Consider the following 18,263-nt stretch of genomic DNA (forward strand, 5'->3'; position numbering starts at 1 on the left):
GGGTAGACTATCCCTTTAAACTCTTGCTTGGAGACTCCCCCAAATCAGAGAAAATATAATCCTGCCACTCAGAAGAGAACAAGTGTGAGGGGCTCCAAGGGCACTGACCCTACAAGCCTTAATAAACACACTGAACTGCGGGACTGAAAACCACCACAAAGCTAGAAAGAGGCCAACACATGTGATAGAAAAACAGCAATTTTACTATAAAAGCAGAAGTCTATGAAACAGGCAAGTGGAAGAAATAGACCGCAAGTACAAATAACATGCAGTAAAAGTTTGCTAGAAAAATAACACCATTTTGTTAGGGAAAGAATATAGTATCATCAAAGACAGAAGATAAGCAAGAAAATGGAAGAAAGCAAGCTATTTAAATCTTTTTAACTAAGAAATTGGTTGGCTTAAATTCATCAATATTCAGATTAACTAAAACAAAGTGTTTACATGATCTACACTGATGAAAATTAAATGAGGTGGCCTGCTAAGATTTTTCTTTTTTTCCTTTGAAATTACTGAGGTTTTAAAATGTGAGAAGCAAATACTGATGTCTTCTCTGTGAATGTCATTTATCCATACAGGGACTTTACTTCTCAGTATGTAATGTAAAACTCCTAATTCCTTGAAAAAGATGAAGTTATCATTTCATGAGACATTATTGCCCTAATTTTCTTAACTGCTGCATTAAATCTTTTTGGTCATTTTCTGACTGATGGATATATCTGTTGAACTAGTTAAAAAGGGCTTTTTTATACAGCTACTGTCACCTTAAACAAAAAGGCCTGACAGATGATACTGACGTTGAAAACAAAGTTTGAAGTTTCATAATTGGCTGAAAGTTGATACTTGTTTTTTCTCCCATAAGAACACAAGAGCTCCGTATTAAAAACGTAGTAAAAGGTAAGGATGACTTCTTTGTTTGGTACCGTGCAATACAGTGACAAATTAAAGAGCTGTTCAAACAGATCACATTTAGGGAGGCTAACAGCCAAATCAAACAGTGAGGGCTGGTAACATGGATGGGAACAGTGCATTATCATGCCACGGGGGACATGGGATTCAGATTATAATTCTTGGATTCAGTTCTACCTCTGGGAAGAACTAGTATGCCAACAAATTTATTGTAGTTATCGTTTCCCTTATTGCACTGCTACAAGACCTTTGTTTAGAGTATGTAAGATAGCAGAGACAAAGCAGTCCACTTCTCACAGGAAAAAGACTAGTAAAAGGGAAAGGGCAAAGTTATTACAGTGTTGTACATACGATATTACAACCACTTCAGCTGTTTCGATTTCAGATGTTTGGTGAGCTTTTTACACATTATCCATAAAAATCAGCCTCGTAACAGCACTGTGACCTACTATTAAGTCAACGGATTGTGTACTAGCAGCTATCAAATCTATGATGTTCTGTAATACCTTACAGGTGGGGAACATGAAGCACACAGCTCATAGCCCCCATGGCAGGGGAGTTGGATTAGATGATCCTTAAAGGTCCCTTCCAACCCAAACCATTCTATGATTCTACGATTTAACTTAAAAAAAATATATGTTGGTTTGTAGAACAGGTAGCATGGTTTAGGTGGCAAGACTGCCCTGGACAGCTGTGCCTGCCAAGGTGTTAGGCAAGGCATTTAAACTTTTGCAACTACATATCCTTTTCCACCTTTCATCTGGCTTGTGTATTTGGATAACAGGCTATAAGAGGCAGGGCTCTCTTGCATACCTTCTGAACAAAGAGTAGCTCAAGGGAGACTCATTATATTACTCTGATACTACTATTAAAAAATGTCACTGCACATGGCCACAATGTAGGGGAGGATGATTATGAAGAGACAGCCGTAGAAACCTCTGCTCTAGGTACATATTTCAAAAGCATATTTCAAAAAAGAGCAGCCTCGTCATGCTATCATGTCGGCACATATAATGTAGTTTATGTCAACTGCATACATGTATGTGGTACAACTGTGGTGTAACTATGTACATGCAAATAAAAGCATATGTGAAATTGGAGAATGGATGACACTTCTTTGGATTATCACTCAGGTTGCCACTAGGAAGATGCCAATTACATCTGTTTCAGATATTTTTCTCACATAAAATTCCATTCCTGCATAGTAGTAGCTAATTTAGTGCCTATCTTCATGGTAGCATAGTTACAGTTATTTTTTCTGTTCAATGATTTGCATATTTCATTGTTGAATTTCATCCTCCATTTTATCATGCGGTGTTTTTTGCCATAAGATCTTCTGAACCTTTTGATGGTCCGTTTTGTTTCAGCTGTTCAGATTGATTCTTTACCATCAGCATACTCCACTTTACACCACCTTTTCAAAATTGTTTCTGAAGATGCTGAATGCAGGCCTCAGCATGGATCCCTGTGCGATGTCACATGGATTTCTCCATTGTAAAAAAAGGCCATTTATTCCTATCTTTTAACTTCTAACTTTTAATTTGTGTCCCAAAGAATCTTCACTGTCATCCTATGAGAGACTAGTCTCTAAAAAATATTTGTTGAAATCTGTCTCCAAAAGGTCTTTAAGCTAAAATACACACATATTGACCTGATCATCCTCATCCATATGTTTATTGTCTTCACAGAATAACTCAGAAGATTCATCATGCATGAATTTATTTTACAAAAAAAAAAGTTCAACTCTTCCCCAGTTGTCATTTCTCTTTATTATAATTTCTATTAATTTCCTTCATATGTAAATAAGACATCTTGGTCTGTTCCTGCCAAATTCAGCCATGGAGTTCTTTTAAAATATTTGGTTATACTGCCGTCTTCCATTCCTCTGATTCCAGGGTTGCACATCACACAGTTCATCAGTTCTGTGTTTTAGTTCCCTCAAAGCTCTTGGGCATCTGCCATATGATCCCATCCTTTGTTTCCTTTTTTTTTTTTTCCCTAAAACTTCTCCAAACATTTCACAGTCAAAAATGAGCCCACAGATACATCATCTGTTCCAGACATAATTATGCAGTGCCTAATTTGTAATAAACAGTCCTTCAATAGAGATCATGAAAGTTTTCAATATACTAAAGAGGAAAGAAAAATGATTAACAAATTAGGCCATACTTTCTCAGATTAGCTAAGTTTGGAGGAAAAAACAGTTTCGAAATCTGAAAAAAGTCTGAAAAGTCTGAAAAGCAGACCTACGTAGGCAGCATTTTCGGCATTTGTGTCATCATGTTCACCTGAAGAAAGGCCTGTTGGCAGTGTGCCACATGCCTTAATTATGTGGCTGCCAACTTTATTCTTGGACTCCAAATGCTCCCCATGGTTTGTTTCCAGATAGGTACTTTCTTATGCAGTAGAGTGGCAGGTGACATTTGATTGTAAAACTAAAACATTCCAGTACCATGGATTTGATGATAGTTTGAAAGTTTGAAAAAGCAGCATAGATTTGTCTTAAACATCTCTCTGGCTGGATGGCATAAGAATTAAGCAATGACAACCCACCTTTCCACTTCATCATACAGGCAAGATGATTTTACAGGTAAACCCCTATTTTTTGCATCTTAAAGGAGGAAGGTTTGTGCAAAGGTTCATATACCTCTAAGAGTAGGAGGTCTTTTATGAGACGATATGATACCTGCCAGAGTTTGCTATGAGGTATTCTTATTATCTTTACCAAACCTTTCTCTGTTGGTTTTTTTGTTGTTTTTTTTTTTACAAAAAAATCTGGAACCAATCTATTTTATTTCACAGCTGTGAATACTCTACTAAAGCATACATGAAATAAACTACTTGCAGTAGTCCTTGTTGAGAAACCGTGCTTTTTCTTAAGGTTAGACAGTCAGGGTTGGCAGAAAATGAATATTCTTCTAAACACATTACTGTAACTCAGAAGACAGACTCTTAGGCTTAATAATAGCAACAATGATAATAAACAATAGTGTTGCTAGTAATAGAATGTATTTCTAAATGTCAGTAATGGTATTTTTAAACAAAAAAGGCTAGCAATGTACTGTAATTGTGTGCTATGAGGTACATTAGCATGTAGCTGCCAGACAATCTCAGTGAAGGATTTCATTGTTGAATTATGAAATCATTGTGTTTGATATTATTATACACATACACTCCAGATCTGATGCAGATCACATTCAAGAAGGATTCCAAGCAGCCTCAGAGGTCATCATTAACCCTCTGCCAAGCAGAGTTTATAGAAAATTATTAAGTAAATCTATAGATTATACCCAGTTCTAGAACAGTTTCTATAGTGTTATTCTTCGCTCATTGTGATGAAAGCATGGTTAAGGTAGAACAGAAAACATTGTTTTCTATTTTTCTCTAGACCACATAGATACGTAAGGACACATCCATGTATCATTTTCAAATGGCTGAGCACAAAATGTCATTTACAGATTCTTCCTTTCAGACACATCTGTTCTGCACCTGTTTTCTTAATGTTTGTTTCTATAGATCATCTCCCGATGTTCAAAATACTTGCCCTCTCACGGAAACTTTCACTTGGACACATGAAAATGTAGGAAAAATCTTCCTACCTTTAGCAGGTAAGCTTGGCAGTCACTGACATAATCATACTCCAATCCGTCAAAGGTATAATAATGTCGATCTCCATAAATAGTGCATACAGCAGGACAGGGGTAACTAGTGCAATTGAATATCCCTCTCCGACAAACACTGTAAGGAAAATTAACAATCAGTATCTTCCCATAGCAGGGTCATTTTCTTTTTATTTTCAAGAGAGAGCTTTCTTGGGTTCTTTATTTCAAGTCATACAGAAATTCATAAAAAGAAGAAAATTCTCAGACCTCAAAACACAGAGTTAGTCTGTGGATTGCTTCTGAAGTTATTGGTGATGCCATGGCAGAAAAGTATTGAGCATTTTGCCATCAGCACATATGTACAATAAAAATGCATAAGAAATGAATGCAAAATCTTAAAATTTTTATGGCTTATGCAAATATTTCCATCACTGCCTCCAGTATAGATAAGACACCATGCCACAACATGCTCATTCATAAAACATCAATATTATATTTTTTCTCAAGAATTTTTGATAAAAATCTGCACATATTCAATGCAAAAGACCTTCAGTTGCTACCTGTAAGATTTCAGGGTATCAGACAAGTACAGAATGACCTTAGGAAATAAATGCTGATATTTTGCAGGATTACTTTTTCTGTCAGCTACATTCAGTGACTTACATGAATTTGTATGAAGGTAGTACTGACAGCCTTTAGTTTTGCCTGTGTGAGTGTATAAGCTCTGTTGATTCACCAATGAAGTTTTTAACTGATTAAAAGCTGCCATGCCAAACTTTTTTTGTTATTATTAAATATATACTTAACTGAAGATAGATATTTTGGCAAGCAAATTATAATGGATGAAAAACTTTTGCGTCACTGTGAGTCAGGTAAGGGTCCTTAAAAAAGATGCTGGGCACTAGCTCATTTTCCAATGCTAACGCTTTTTTATTTCTTTTTTTTTTTTAATTGCCCATCTTCTTCCTATGCAGTCGCTCATGCTGACTGGTAACTTACACTGCAAACAGTCCAGTTCCCAAAGGAGCAGGCTATTTACCACTGTCATATATTTAATTTCTCTTTTTTTCTCCTTGGTTGTCTTTCATGATATTCTATTCTCCAAAATGCCAAATGTCTTTTCTTTCAGAGATTAACTGATATGTGTGGAATCAAGCATTTGTTCTTGGCTGCATTTTAACTTGGTAACTTCTGCTTTCTTTTCAGACCTGAAGAAGCATTCACCCAAAAGTCTGCCTACTCTTCCAAGTCTGTTAGTGAGCCTAATAAAAGATTTATCCTTTAACTGTCTATAAACAAGCATACACATTTTTGATTTTCAATGTACTCAACATGTTTTCTGTATCAGTTTCACTTTGTGGCTATACCCAGATGATCGGGTAGTATGCAAAATGCATGTCACTCACCAGGTGTAACATGGTGTAGCTATCACTTCTCCTGACAGAAATTCCCTGTCTTTCCAGGTGCATGGACAACTGTCAGGAATATAACATTTCCCTCTATGCTCAGCCATCCTTCAAAATAAAAGAATAATTAAGATGAAAGCATAAATTCACAAGTAGATCAACATAACTGAATGTGTAGTGTATTGTCTAAACCCCACCAAGGGCAACCGGTCTTCTGTCCAGCCAAGGACAATTGTTTCAGCAGCAAAAGCTTTCTGAATCAAATGATCTCCACTGTGCACAGCTGGAGACCTCGCAAAGCTCACAGCTGCAGCTCTCCTTCTACCTCGAAAGGGGTATGTTGGTGTGGGACAGCAGCTCCTATGCAAGAGCGCAGGTAGTGTAGGTACTCCTCCCTGCAAACTGCAAAGCATCAGTGTGTTATGCACGCTGCTGAGGCTGCAGCTGGGCTCCCCGTCCCTCTCTGCTCCTCCCTCATCCTCCTGTCCCAGGGAAGCAGCTGGACTGATGTGCCTGCTCCTCTGCACAGAGCAGCAACTGTCCTGTTCTGAGCACAGGATAGTGAGCTGGGCTATGGCAGCTGTTGCAGAGTTAGCAGGACAAAAGAAACACAGTTTACGAAGGGCAGTGGTGGAGGTTACCTGCCGCCCCCAGGGAAGTGGAAACAACTAACAAGGTTAAGACAAAACAGCAGCATTTAATGCAAAAAGTGGCAAATCTAATTAGGTCATTAATAAGTGACCCGGAGATGTGGTTAACCACTTTTTGCTATCTCCTCATTTCCACCTGCTTAGCAACATTAACTTTAAAAAAAAAAGTGTTACTGACACGCCCAATGTTGCTCTTTAGGGAAGCAATTCCTGCAGTTGTCATTGTAACACATGGTTGAGAGTACAGAGAGATATGTTCTCAAAGTATGATCCTGAGATTGCTTCACTTGAAGTTAAAAGGAATACATAGATTAGAGTTTTCTTCTCCCCATAATTACTGGATCATTAATTGGTTAAGTAAAAGAGTCAAGTGTTGAGAAAAATTATTAAAGACAGGAAAGCACTAGGATGGATGGCTTGGGAAGGTCATTTAGAGTCTCGGTCAATGGAAGTTAAATATCTGCCAAGAATAACATAGGTATTGCTGATGCTACCTAAGGGCAGGAGAATAACTTAGCCCCATGAAGTCCCTTTCCATACTACTCTTCTGTACTTCTGTAATTCAACTTATCCTCCTATATCTCCAGCTCAGTGTTAGGGTGACTTTCAGTGTATCTTTGGGTGATGAATGTACTGTCATTCTCAGCTCATTTCCTCATGAAATTTTGAGTTAATCTATTCAATTTTTATAGCATACCAGAGACTTTCAGTGTTTCTTATTCTTTGTCATGCCTTTAACTACTGACTAAAAGAACCACAAGCTGTTGTGCAAGAATTTTAACAATAGAAAATGTAAAACATTTTTACTTTAAGAGGACCATTTTTTGCATACTAGAATCCATCCTGTCATGGGTTTCCAAAGGAAAGGGTTTCAATACCACGCACAAGCTGCTTTACTTTGTGAGCACCATAAATACCCGGGATGCTAGAATAAGGTGCCAGTCTCCAGGAGAATTCAAGATTCCACCACAAAAGGTTAGGTCATTGGGTCAAACAGTGGGTCGTGGTAGAAATAAGGTGGGAAAGGAGAAACAAAGAGAAGAACAGCATCTTAAGAGAATTAAAAAAATGACATAACAGTAAAACTTCTCATAACAAGACTTTCATGACTTGTCCATATAGATTTAATATCATGAGGTATATGCTTAACATTTTCTTGTATAAAAGAGAGAACTTCTGAACCCGATTTTTAAGATAGATAACTCTGCTGGCCCCTTCCTAGCTAAAAGCCATACTCATTTCTTGGAACCATGAGCCTGAAAGGCATAATGGCTCCAGAAATACAATTTAACACTGATGATGGTACTAGCTGCACTAATTGTTACACATCTACTTTTCTATCTAATAGCAAAATAAGTGTTTATCCTCTTACTTAACAAATAATTCATGTGTTTTACTCCATTATTTGTCAGAAACTTGGGATTTGGCTTGTCTGAACCCCTTTTGTAGTTTATCATTCAGAAAATAATCAAGTAACATATTCAATTTGAAAAGGTATAATACTATTTGACTGTAAGAGCAGGGCTTTAGCTCTGTTTTTTAACTTAAATTTTAATTATTTCAAATTTTCAAATGAACTTTCATGACAATGCTGCTAGTTTAAGTTCATGTAAATATCATGGTGATGTTTCAGTAAAAATTAACTAGTTTTTATATAATGCCTTGTACAGATTCATGCATTTTTGTGTTAAAAAAAATTGTTTATTCCTATAACAGTAATGGTCTTGAAACCTAACTCCTCAGTTGAGGCAGAGGTTGTAGAGGACTACAGAATACCAGGCAAGAACTAGTGAAATCTTAAATAGCTGTGCCTGAAATCTGTCCTTCACCAGTGCTTAGTCATCTGTGAACATCACAAGTTGCTGGAAGGGGAATTCTGGCAGTGCCGTTACGCTCTGATCTGTGCACAACTGATATACTGTCAGGGGACCATTGGCTACACATACAGTGAAATAAAATCAAATGTTGAGGAAAAACAGGGAGCACTCCACCTGAGGTCAAATTGCAGCAATTTGCACAGCATATTTGACTCTCTGAATCTGAAAGCGCACACAGCAGGTATCAGGGGAGGGAATGGAAACAGATGGAGGGAGTGGTGGTTGATCCCGACAGAAACTTCACAACAAATGCTTTTAGCTTTTGTAGTTTGATTTGACCCCTGCAAAGCTCAGCAGACTGTTTCTGGGCACCAAATCCAAATACATGAGCTGAGAAAACAAAAAATTTTGGCTGAGTTCAGAAGGTCAGAGAGAATGAAGGGGAAGAGGGCAGGATCCAGCTTACACCGCTGCCCTCCCTGCCCCAGGTTGGGCATCAATACTGTAAGCCTGAGTAGAAGTCTAGGTGAGACAATTACTTGGGCAGTAAGCAGGAACACAAATGGTTTACATTTACCATTTTTTGTCATGTTTGCTTCTACAGTCAACTAAACTGTACTGTGCAAGTGGTGGGAGTCATCTCCTGTCCAGAAAGTCCCAAATACCAGCCAACTGGACTGGTAGCAAGCCGGTATCTCATGGGGTAGTGGAATCATGGTCTCAGGATGAAGAAACTGTGGGACTCCAGCTGAGAAAGCATTATAGCATGGAGCCTCACACCAGCAGGAAGGAGAAAAGGGCGCTCAGAGACAAAAGAAAAAGCTGGCCTTTTAACTGTGACTGTATATCTGCAAAAATTTATAGCACAATAGCTTCAAAATTAGAGGTGTGATACCACTGGAATTTAAAAAGCAAAAAAAATATACAGAGTTAAACTGTAAAAAATATGTATATGGCTTGTGCTCCAGGTTGTTCTGCCAAAGCTTACCCAGGGGGGCAAGTGCAGCCACTTGCACAGGGTGGTGAGGGGACACAGGAGAAGTTCATGGCAAGGTTCGCACAAGAGATCCCGCAATTCACACCCGCTGGTGGTAATCCAGGCACAGGAGATCTGCAGTCATAGTAGATTTTTCCTTCAGGGCATATGTGAACTTCAAATGCAAAATGCAGGTTAAATGAGATCAACTGCTCTTTTACACTGAAGGTTTTCTATTTGTTTTTGTTCACAATCTATTTATTTCAATGCACAGTTAGCCTACATTACAGTACACATAAGAATACAATCTGAATAAAAGTCTATAACTTCATTTGTATCAGAGATATAAAATCGATATATGTTTTAATGTGAAAAAAAGACCAAAACTTATTATTAAGCATCTGGATCTATGCACCCTGAATGTGATACACAGCCCATTCTTAAAGACGGAGTAATTATGCCTTAGGTAGACAGAACCTTTAGAAGTGGCATAATTTTCAGTGTACTGAAATCCCTTCTAAATCCATTAGAAATTAATTAAAAATTTACTTTCTAGAAATCAAGATCTTAAGGCTTCCTAAACATGGATAGTGAGTCTAATTTTAGGTATTCCCATGAGAACGTATTGACCTACACCTCACATGTAATTATTTATTTTTTTAATTTCCCAAGTGACTTAGTAGTACAATTTCTGCTACAGAAAAAGGAAAAAGAAAAAAACAAGACAACTTGTGCTCCTAACCTCCTATTTTAAATATGTCATGATGGTAAGTATCTCATAATGAAAATACATATGAGGAGAAAACCAAATGACTATTCAATGTCAAAAACTTTCTCTGTGCAACTGTAACGTGAGACAAGACTGTAAATTACCTGTATTTTCTGTAGTGGCTTCAATACATTTCACTGTTCCATTCAAACACTGACTGGAAAAGAAAAGCAAACCCATCTTTATTCAAGGGCAAAATGTTTTGTAGCCACATGTTAAAAAAGATAATACAGCTTAACTCAATTTAAACAACAGAAATCAGGAGGAGAAGGAGGATTAAAATCCAAAAGCATGAGTTCTGACCAACATTTTGTTGGTGTTTTCTAACCGCTGATCTGTAATGAGGGCCCAAACTCACAAAGGTGTTCATGTACTATTTAATTGCCTAACTTTCACTGAAATAGAAAAGAAGCTGGGTATGTCAGCCTCTGTGGGAACGTAGGGCCAGGTGATTCAGGATGCTGGCAGTGTAACAGAAAACCTTATCCACCTTGGTGAATATGCATATGAATATGCAAATTTCCTGTTGCACAGACGTTAGGATACACAGCTTGATCCTTTTTGTGGTAAAATACAGAATTGCAGAAAAACATATTCGACAATAAACCTAGTCCTCATTTTTTTTTCATTTTCCTTAAAAAAAAAAATTGTGAAAAAACCAAAGCATTGCAGAGGCATAGCAATGGCAGAAAAATGAAGCCCCTACTCTCACCTCTGAACTACATGATTACCAAGCTTCACTTATAACAACTATAGTATATAAGACCTCAGCAAGAATCAACCTTGACACTCAAATCACAGACCTGATTTTAAATCAGCAGGTTGAGAGCGTTTCTTGTAAAATGAACAAGTTTGACCAGGAAACCTGGGAGGTTTCCCCACTTGTTTCAGTGAGGTCAAGATTCCATCATGAATTAATAATACAAAATGACACAAATATAGCTCCCTGCAAGCCTTTGTTTGAAAGACTTTCCAAAATAGAATCACATTGTTTATTCTTCCAAAACCAGCCTCATATTGCTATCATAATGCCCTCAGGTCTAAGAACAGGACTGCAACCTCTATGTGTGTGTTTTGAGATACTCTTTAGTCCCTGGCTTACAGAATTTTTCAGGTATCATGTTGTTAAAATAAGCAGGTACATAATCCAATTTATATTAGGCTCCCTTTTACTACACGTGTAACAAAAATAAAATCTTGATACAATAGACCTTCATTCTATGTGAAAAAATTCTGAGGGCTCTTGAGTAGCATCCAAACTGTGATACATGAAAGATAAAATTCTTGGCGCGCAAACCTACCAGGACCCTGTTGGCGTAGGAAGGATTTCTCCAGGCTGGAGGGCTTTGCCCTTATAATGACAATGACAGGCAGATCTGTTAAAAGAATATTTATGCATGTAAATACAAAAGCAAGATGAAATGGGATTTAAGGGCAATCCATTTATCAAGCTATTATGACAAGCAGACGTTATAATTCATTAACTCAATCTTTATATTTACAATATACTTCTAAAGGCAAAAACTAAAGGATAATTCTCTGACTGTATTGAAGTCAGTGGCAAAACTCCTACCGTCTTCAATAAAGCCAGGATTTTCCCCAATCTCCATATTATTTATTTGCTGGTTTTGTGCATTAGTCTTATAGAAAGGAGCTTTTCTTCCCAGTTATGGGAGTAGTAAAGCAACATGTAGTTCCCATTCAAAGTACTGTCAAAATCATGGGACAGAGATTATTGTAGCAAAATCCATTAACTCTGTCTGTGATAAGAGCCAGAAGTAGCAACAGAATTCCCTAGAAACCATGCAAAAATACGGGAATACCAAGTTACCTCACACTCTTTAACAGTTTGAAACAGTCTTTATCCCTACAGTATGAACTTACTGATCTTTCCAAAATATATGTCGCAATGAACAGCAACACCTCTGTATAATCTTGAAATTTATATAAATACTCATTCTAGTTTTTAATTCAGTACCTGAACTCAGTAACTCCTCAAGGTTGTAAGCTGTAAAATTTTGGTACACAATGTACAAAAACTATTTCCTTTCATTGACCATTTCCTTCCTTTTAACTGAAGGGGTTTGCATTGTGAGACAGAAAAAAGACATTCCTAGCCACTCTCTCCATACTATCTCTGACTTTACGGATTGCTACTATGTAGATACCTTCTCATTTCTTCTTAAGTGTTAAAAACAAGGTTTTCATGGGAAAATGCTTTCCCATGAATTAAAAAAGTTTCAGCACCCTTCTCTAAAGCAGTGTGACGTATCTTCTCTGAAGTGCAGTAGATGGCTGTACACACAGTAGCAGATGAGGCCCTACTATTGACTAGTACAAAAAAGTATGAAATCTTCACATATTGCTGGCTATCCTGTTTAGGCAGTCTACATCTTGAGGGAAACAGCAGAAAAACTACTTTAAATCTTGCTGGAAAGAGGAAAACGTGCCTACACATATATTCTATTTTCTTATGACTGACTTACATTGATACACAAAAGTTGACCGACTCTTCAAAATATTTCCCGTCAGGACAATTACATCCTTCTGCACAGTCATCACCACAGATATTTGCCATAGAAAGTGAAGCACAGGAGTGTTTACAAAAAGAAGAGCACTGATGATAAAGCATACCACTGTGACACATCACAGCTGGAAGAGAGAGAGGGAGAGAGAAGGGAGAACAACATACTCTTAAAATGTGAAAAGTAGAAAACAAAGCAGTATATCATGGGAGTACAAAACAGCAAAGCAAATGGTCTCTTGCTGCACTGGGGTGAGTTAAAATGCATGAGGAAAATATGCAATTTTACTGATTTCTTAAGTTAGAAATGTTTAGATTCAGGTGGATTTATGTTAGACAATTCTTTGGCTGAAATTGTCTATTTTGTAAGCAGTAGGTGTCTATTCTTTATGTATGTTAAGTGTGTATGTGTGTGGTGGGTGTGTCTATCTAGTAACTCAGACTTCGAAGAGAGGAAGAATGGTCCAGTTGAGGCATTACGCTATGGTTTAGAAATGCCTTGTTTTAAATCATTTCTATCTCCTACTTGGCAAATCACTGCCCACCCTGCCCTGCCCGCCCGGGGGATCCCCTGCCACCTCAGCTTGCCTTCCCTTAGGGAACAGCCCTGCTCCTGCCACTCCCTGACTACTTTAGCCTAATAGGGGCTTCCATATGACTTAGGAGTTCAAACTCAGAAATTTAAATTCTCTCTGTAGCCAGCAGAAAGGGACAGGCACCCCCTGTGAGGCAGCTCAGGGTCCCCGACTCAGATGCCTAACGTAAAGGCTATTAGCATTCTCCCCTGAGTATGTCATTAGCCCACAGCACAATTCTAGTTTCCAGCAAAAAAGGTCAATCCTTGTATTTTGTGGAGCAAATGATATTTGTAGAATTTTACACATTTCTAAAAGGTACTCCGTTCTGCAAATGTTACTCACCACAGTAAGAAATATGAGATCTGAAGTCAACAACAACCCCATGCTTGCCACAGGCGTAAGCATAGTGTGCCAAAGCATTACACAAACAGCCGCTTCCGCATTTGCACGCGTCAAAGCGGCATAGCTGGTAGTATAATCCTGGACTGATGTAGGCGTGGCAGGGAGCAAAAACTTCTTGATTGATGATATCACAGTGAGATGCATACCCAGCTAAGAGAAGGTGACATTGTTTTAGCCAGATCCATTTTAATAGAACAGTTAGTCAAACAAATAGCACAGAATATTAAAACCGGACATAGCCAGTTGTGCAACAAAAAATTGTATACAATGTCTTTCTGCAAAGTTCTAGTTTAAAACTGATATTGTAAGCAACTCCCTCAACAATAAACTCCACTGAAGATAAAAATAACTATATAAAACCAGTTATGCCTTCCTCTAGTAGTGCAGGAAACTTAAATAGCAAAATAATATATTTCAGAAGAGTTAGAAGAGTCCTCCAAAGCTTGGAATATGTTTTTTCCTACCTGAAGTTTCATTTAGCTTTGAAATCAGCAATGGCCATATACTTCTTGGCATGTGGACTCAGGAAGCATTACAAACTGGAGCTCAAGGGCATGCAAGTCCCAAGCTGGCCATATACCTTCTAGCGCCAACAGACCCTCCTCCTACCGCTGAAGTGTACTACCACTGCAAGTGATGGAATATCTCAGGAACACCATAGTGTGGATCACATTTAAGCCAATTTTGCTGCTAAAAGAGCGTCCCTACCCTTCATCCTCCCTGTTCATCTCCACATACACACACTGACACAAGGATTTCTGGAGTCTCTCAGTAAACTAGATCCAAGGAGTGAACTTGACTTAGTTGAAAAGTAACCTGACAAAATAAGTAAACAAACAAATAATAATTTCTTTTTCAGTTTTATCAGATTAAGATCATCACAGACCTGGAAAAACGCTTGTGCTGGCTCAGCACAGGCGGTAGCGTGGGGCAGGACCACTTACTCAGGGACTGCTTTTTCCGGTGATGATTACAGGATCACAGGAAAATTCAGTCTGGAAGGGACCTCAGAAGGTCATGTAGTCCACTCTCCTGCTCTAAGCAGCTTACATTTATGTCAAACTCTGCCTTCATTCACTGAGGAAGCACAAAACTGAAGGTGAGGCATGAAGTATCTTGGAGAGAGCTAACTTGGCTGAGATGTACTGCTTTAGAAGACAGCCAATGCCGAAGACATAAAAAGTCTTAGAATGCCCCATATTCTTAAAGGTTTATGGTTATTCTAGGCTTGCTCCCACAGGCTCTAAATATGGCCAAATCCCACATCCTTACTGAGGCCTTATGTCTGAAACGTTAAAAACATTAGACTAAATTCTGACAGAATTGGCAACTACTGTCTGCCCATTGTCTTCATTAATTGAAAAGAACAGCAACATGGAAAGGAACAGACAGTGAAAGTTCAATGCAAAACATAGGCATGTCAACCAGCCAAAACTAAATCTTTACTCAGGAATTTGAACAAATCCACGGATCTCAGATTGTTTGTATCAGTTTGTGTCAGAGAGCATAGATGGAGGATAAGGAAACTTTTAATGCAACAAGCATGGAGAAGCCAGAGAGAGGATTTTTGATCTGAACACTCTCAGCAAGACACTGTCTCCTGTACTTTCTTTGTCAATCTACAAACATGCATCACATCATTCCTCTTGACTGGCATAATTTACAGGACTACAGACAGTGTTCTGCCTAGCACTCTGCAGGTATATTAGACAGCAGAATTTAGGACTCATGGCCAGTACACCCAGCATTAAATGATCAATAAGCTTGTACTTATGAAGGACTTACTTCATTTTACAAGCTAAATGTATGGAAAGAATGGTCTTCGCCAAAAAATAAAAAGGAAAGAAAGAGTGCACATCTAAAACTGAAGTTGAAATACATGTATATGTATGTAACTCATTCACAGAGAAAACAAAAAATGTCCTGTAATAATAAGATACAGCTAATTCCAGACTCCCATGTGAAAACATACCGTTTTGCTGATTAACATTGCAGGGATCAACCACAGGAATATTGATAGGCACAGAACAAGCTGAGGAAACCTTCCATGCATTGGCATGCAGTTGTGGGGTCCCTTCTATCATCCCTGCTGGAGAACTGAAAAAGAAAGGATCAACACTGCAAGCGTTCTGCTGACCTTATGGACTACATGGGTGAGGATGCAACTACATCGAAAAGCCTTAGATGCATAGTCACATTGAACATTCAATGTGTCAAAAGAATTTCCATCTGTGAGGTATAAAAGAAGAGAGGGCATGTGAAGCTTTTTCCTCAATATTTTACTCATGCAAAAATATTCTTACACTCAAAGTCTGCCCTCACACTTAATTCAAGTACTCTGAAATCAGTTGGAGGAGCCATTAATGAGAGGAGAATTTGGCCTTTATTCGAGTACATACATTCAATGAAATGTCAAAAATTTGACCTATTAGCTAATTTCAGTGTTCTAGAGGGGGGCTGTCTGCAATTTGATGCTGTTTTTCACCAAGTATTTCAAAAGCATTTATTATTGCTATAAAAGTTTTGTGATATTATAGCTTGAGGAACTTAGGGGGAAATGAAGTAAAAGAATAAGGAAGGTGTGCTTTTCTAATTAAATTATTCCTGGGGCTCAGAATTAATTTTTTTTCTATTAAAACTTGATGTGGGGAAAAAAAATCAAGCAGTAGTAAGTGTTAATCAGGTGAGGATGATACTAGTATTGTCATCCACATTTTTTGTCAGTGCTCATGTATTTGCTGTCATTATAAGGGAGCAGCAGGGAGGAAAAAGAGTGTACCCAAGCAATCTCATCATCCAATAACTTCTATAATTAAGATGGTAATTTTCTAGAATTACTTAGCTAAACATCTTAGAATGACTTAGCTAAATTTATGAGTTTCATATTTTAAAACGTGACTAACATTTTAATTAAGAGATTTTATATTGGTTAGTTTAACAAAGCATGAGCATGTTAACGAAATGAAGTAATCAGATGATTACATTCAACAAAACTTTTCACTTGTTATTAAACACAATCTAAATATACAATATGCAACTTACAGAAAATCATCTCTTAAATTCCCATTGTACGTTCCACATAGTCCTAACGTTCTTCTCTTCCAGCCGACATCAACTTGAACATAGATCCTCTCTCCATCTTTAGCAAACAGTATCTTCAAACCAAAACTAGTTTTCAGTTGAACAAAGAAAGAAGATATATTCTGAATTTCAATAGCCCCTGCACATAGCAAAAGAAAAAGAAAAATAAAAAGTCACTGAAATCCAACTTCCAGGTTGTATTGGTTTACCCCTTAAAGAAAACAGATTTTGAAAACTCAGAAATAAAATGAGAAACTATGCACAGCCTCACCTGCAGCCAAATAACCTCACCCATTCTCCATCTGAACTTAGGAGACTACATATCTTTTTCATTAGCAACTTAAATCAGGAATTACAACTACTGTTGACAGTAAAAAATCTCTCACTTTTCTGTACCTGTGAGTTATCCAGAAACCACTCTTGCATTTCATTTTTTTTTAAAAGAAAGCAATGCAACAGCATGCCTTTGGCAATGACAAGACAAGACAAGAAACCACTTGTTTCTTAGTCTCCAGGGATGTTATGAGATTAATTAACAGATGTCTGTAAAGTGTATTGCAATCTTTAGATAGAAGGTTCTCTCTTACTATTATTGATATGACATCAGTATAGCCCCTTCCTTAGACTGTATGTGAACTAAGGCCCTATCAAATTCCCAGCTTTCCTTCCCAGCAAATCCATTATGTGAGGAAATGGAAATTTCACAGTCACAGCATCCATTTGCTACACATTGTTGGGCTACTTGCAGCTGCAGGCTTAAAGCAGATCTACCTTCACAAGCAGCCTCTACGCATGCACACACACACACTTAGGTGTATAAACTGAGAAGAGGCAGATAAATGCTTATGTGAGCTTAAAGATGTTCTTAGCTGATAAGACTTACTAGATACACCCAATTATCAAGAATGCGACACCAAAATATTTGTCATAGACTATATTTGTCTCAGACTATGGAGAGAGACAAGAAAGTGAATAGGGACTGATTCAAAAGACATAAAATTAAATTACCAATGAAATTACAAAGCAGAGCTGTCAACATAACTGAAAGTGTAACTGAGCTATGCAACTCATCGCCATAGGAAGCTGTGAATGCCAAATGCAGAACCGTGACTGGACAAATTCAATGAAGAAAAGACATAGCTGCAACCACCAGCACAGAACTCCCTAAACTGTGTTTTGCTGGAGGCTGGGAAAAGAAAGGGGAACTCCCACTTTACTCCTTCAGAAAGAGACTAAAAATCCAGTAAGAATTTACTACTGATCACTGTAAGATACAAAATTTAGCAATATCATTTCTACCTTCAGTGTTTAATTTTATAACATCCTTTTAAGGCTGATTTATTTTACTATCCTTTCCAAAAAGGTGAAGTAACCTCCCTGAAATCACAACATAAGTCAGCGCTGAAAGCAACAGAGATCTCATAGAGTGCATAGATTCTATTCCATGCCATTTATTCCAAAAAGCTTTAATCAAGCTAGACCTTAACATCAGCATCAAGATGATTTCCAACCTCTCTTCACCTCCCTTCTTTTTCTTATCTTCTCCCCC

General features: G+C 37.8%; 1 protein-coding gene across 1 annotated transcript in view; it reads right to left on the reverse strand.

Moving 5' to 3' along the window:
- OTOGL (otogelin like) overlaps positions 1-18,263 on the reverse strand; it is a 100,963-nt gene that overhangs the window by 59,371 nt on the left and 23,329 nt on the right. Inside the window, exons 17-25 of the mRNA XM_050902545.1 lie at positions 16,676-16,853; positions 15,606-15,730; positions 13,574-13,783; positions 12,616-12,781; positions 11,431-11,505; positions 10,234-10,286; positions 9,373-9,535; positions 5,918-6,025; positions 4,509-4,647 (exon numbers count right to left, since the gene is read on the reverse strand). Coding sequence (XP_050758502.1) covers positions 4,509-4,647; positions 5,918-6,025; positions 9,373-9,535; positions 10,234-10,286; positions 11,431-11,505; positions 12,616-12,781; positions 13,574-13,783; positions 15,606-15,730; positions 16,676-16,853 — 1,217 coding nt within the window. The remainder of the gene's footprint in view (positions 1-4,508; positions 4,648-5,917; positions 6,026-9,372; positions 9,536-10,233; positions 10,287-11,430; positions 11,506-12,615; positions 12,782-13,573; positions 13,784-15,605; positions 15,731-16,675; positions 16,854-18,263) is intronic.

Source organism: Gymnogyps californianus, chromosome 1 (genome assembly GCF_018139145.2).
Source record: "Gymnogyps californianus isolate 813 chromosome 1, ASM1813914v2, whole genome shotgun sequence".
In the NCBI taxonomy this organism is placed as follows: Eukaryota; Metazoa; Chordata; class Aves; order Accipitriformes; family Cathartidae; genus Gymnogyps; species Gymnogyps californianus.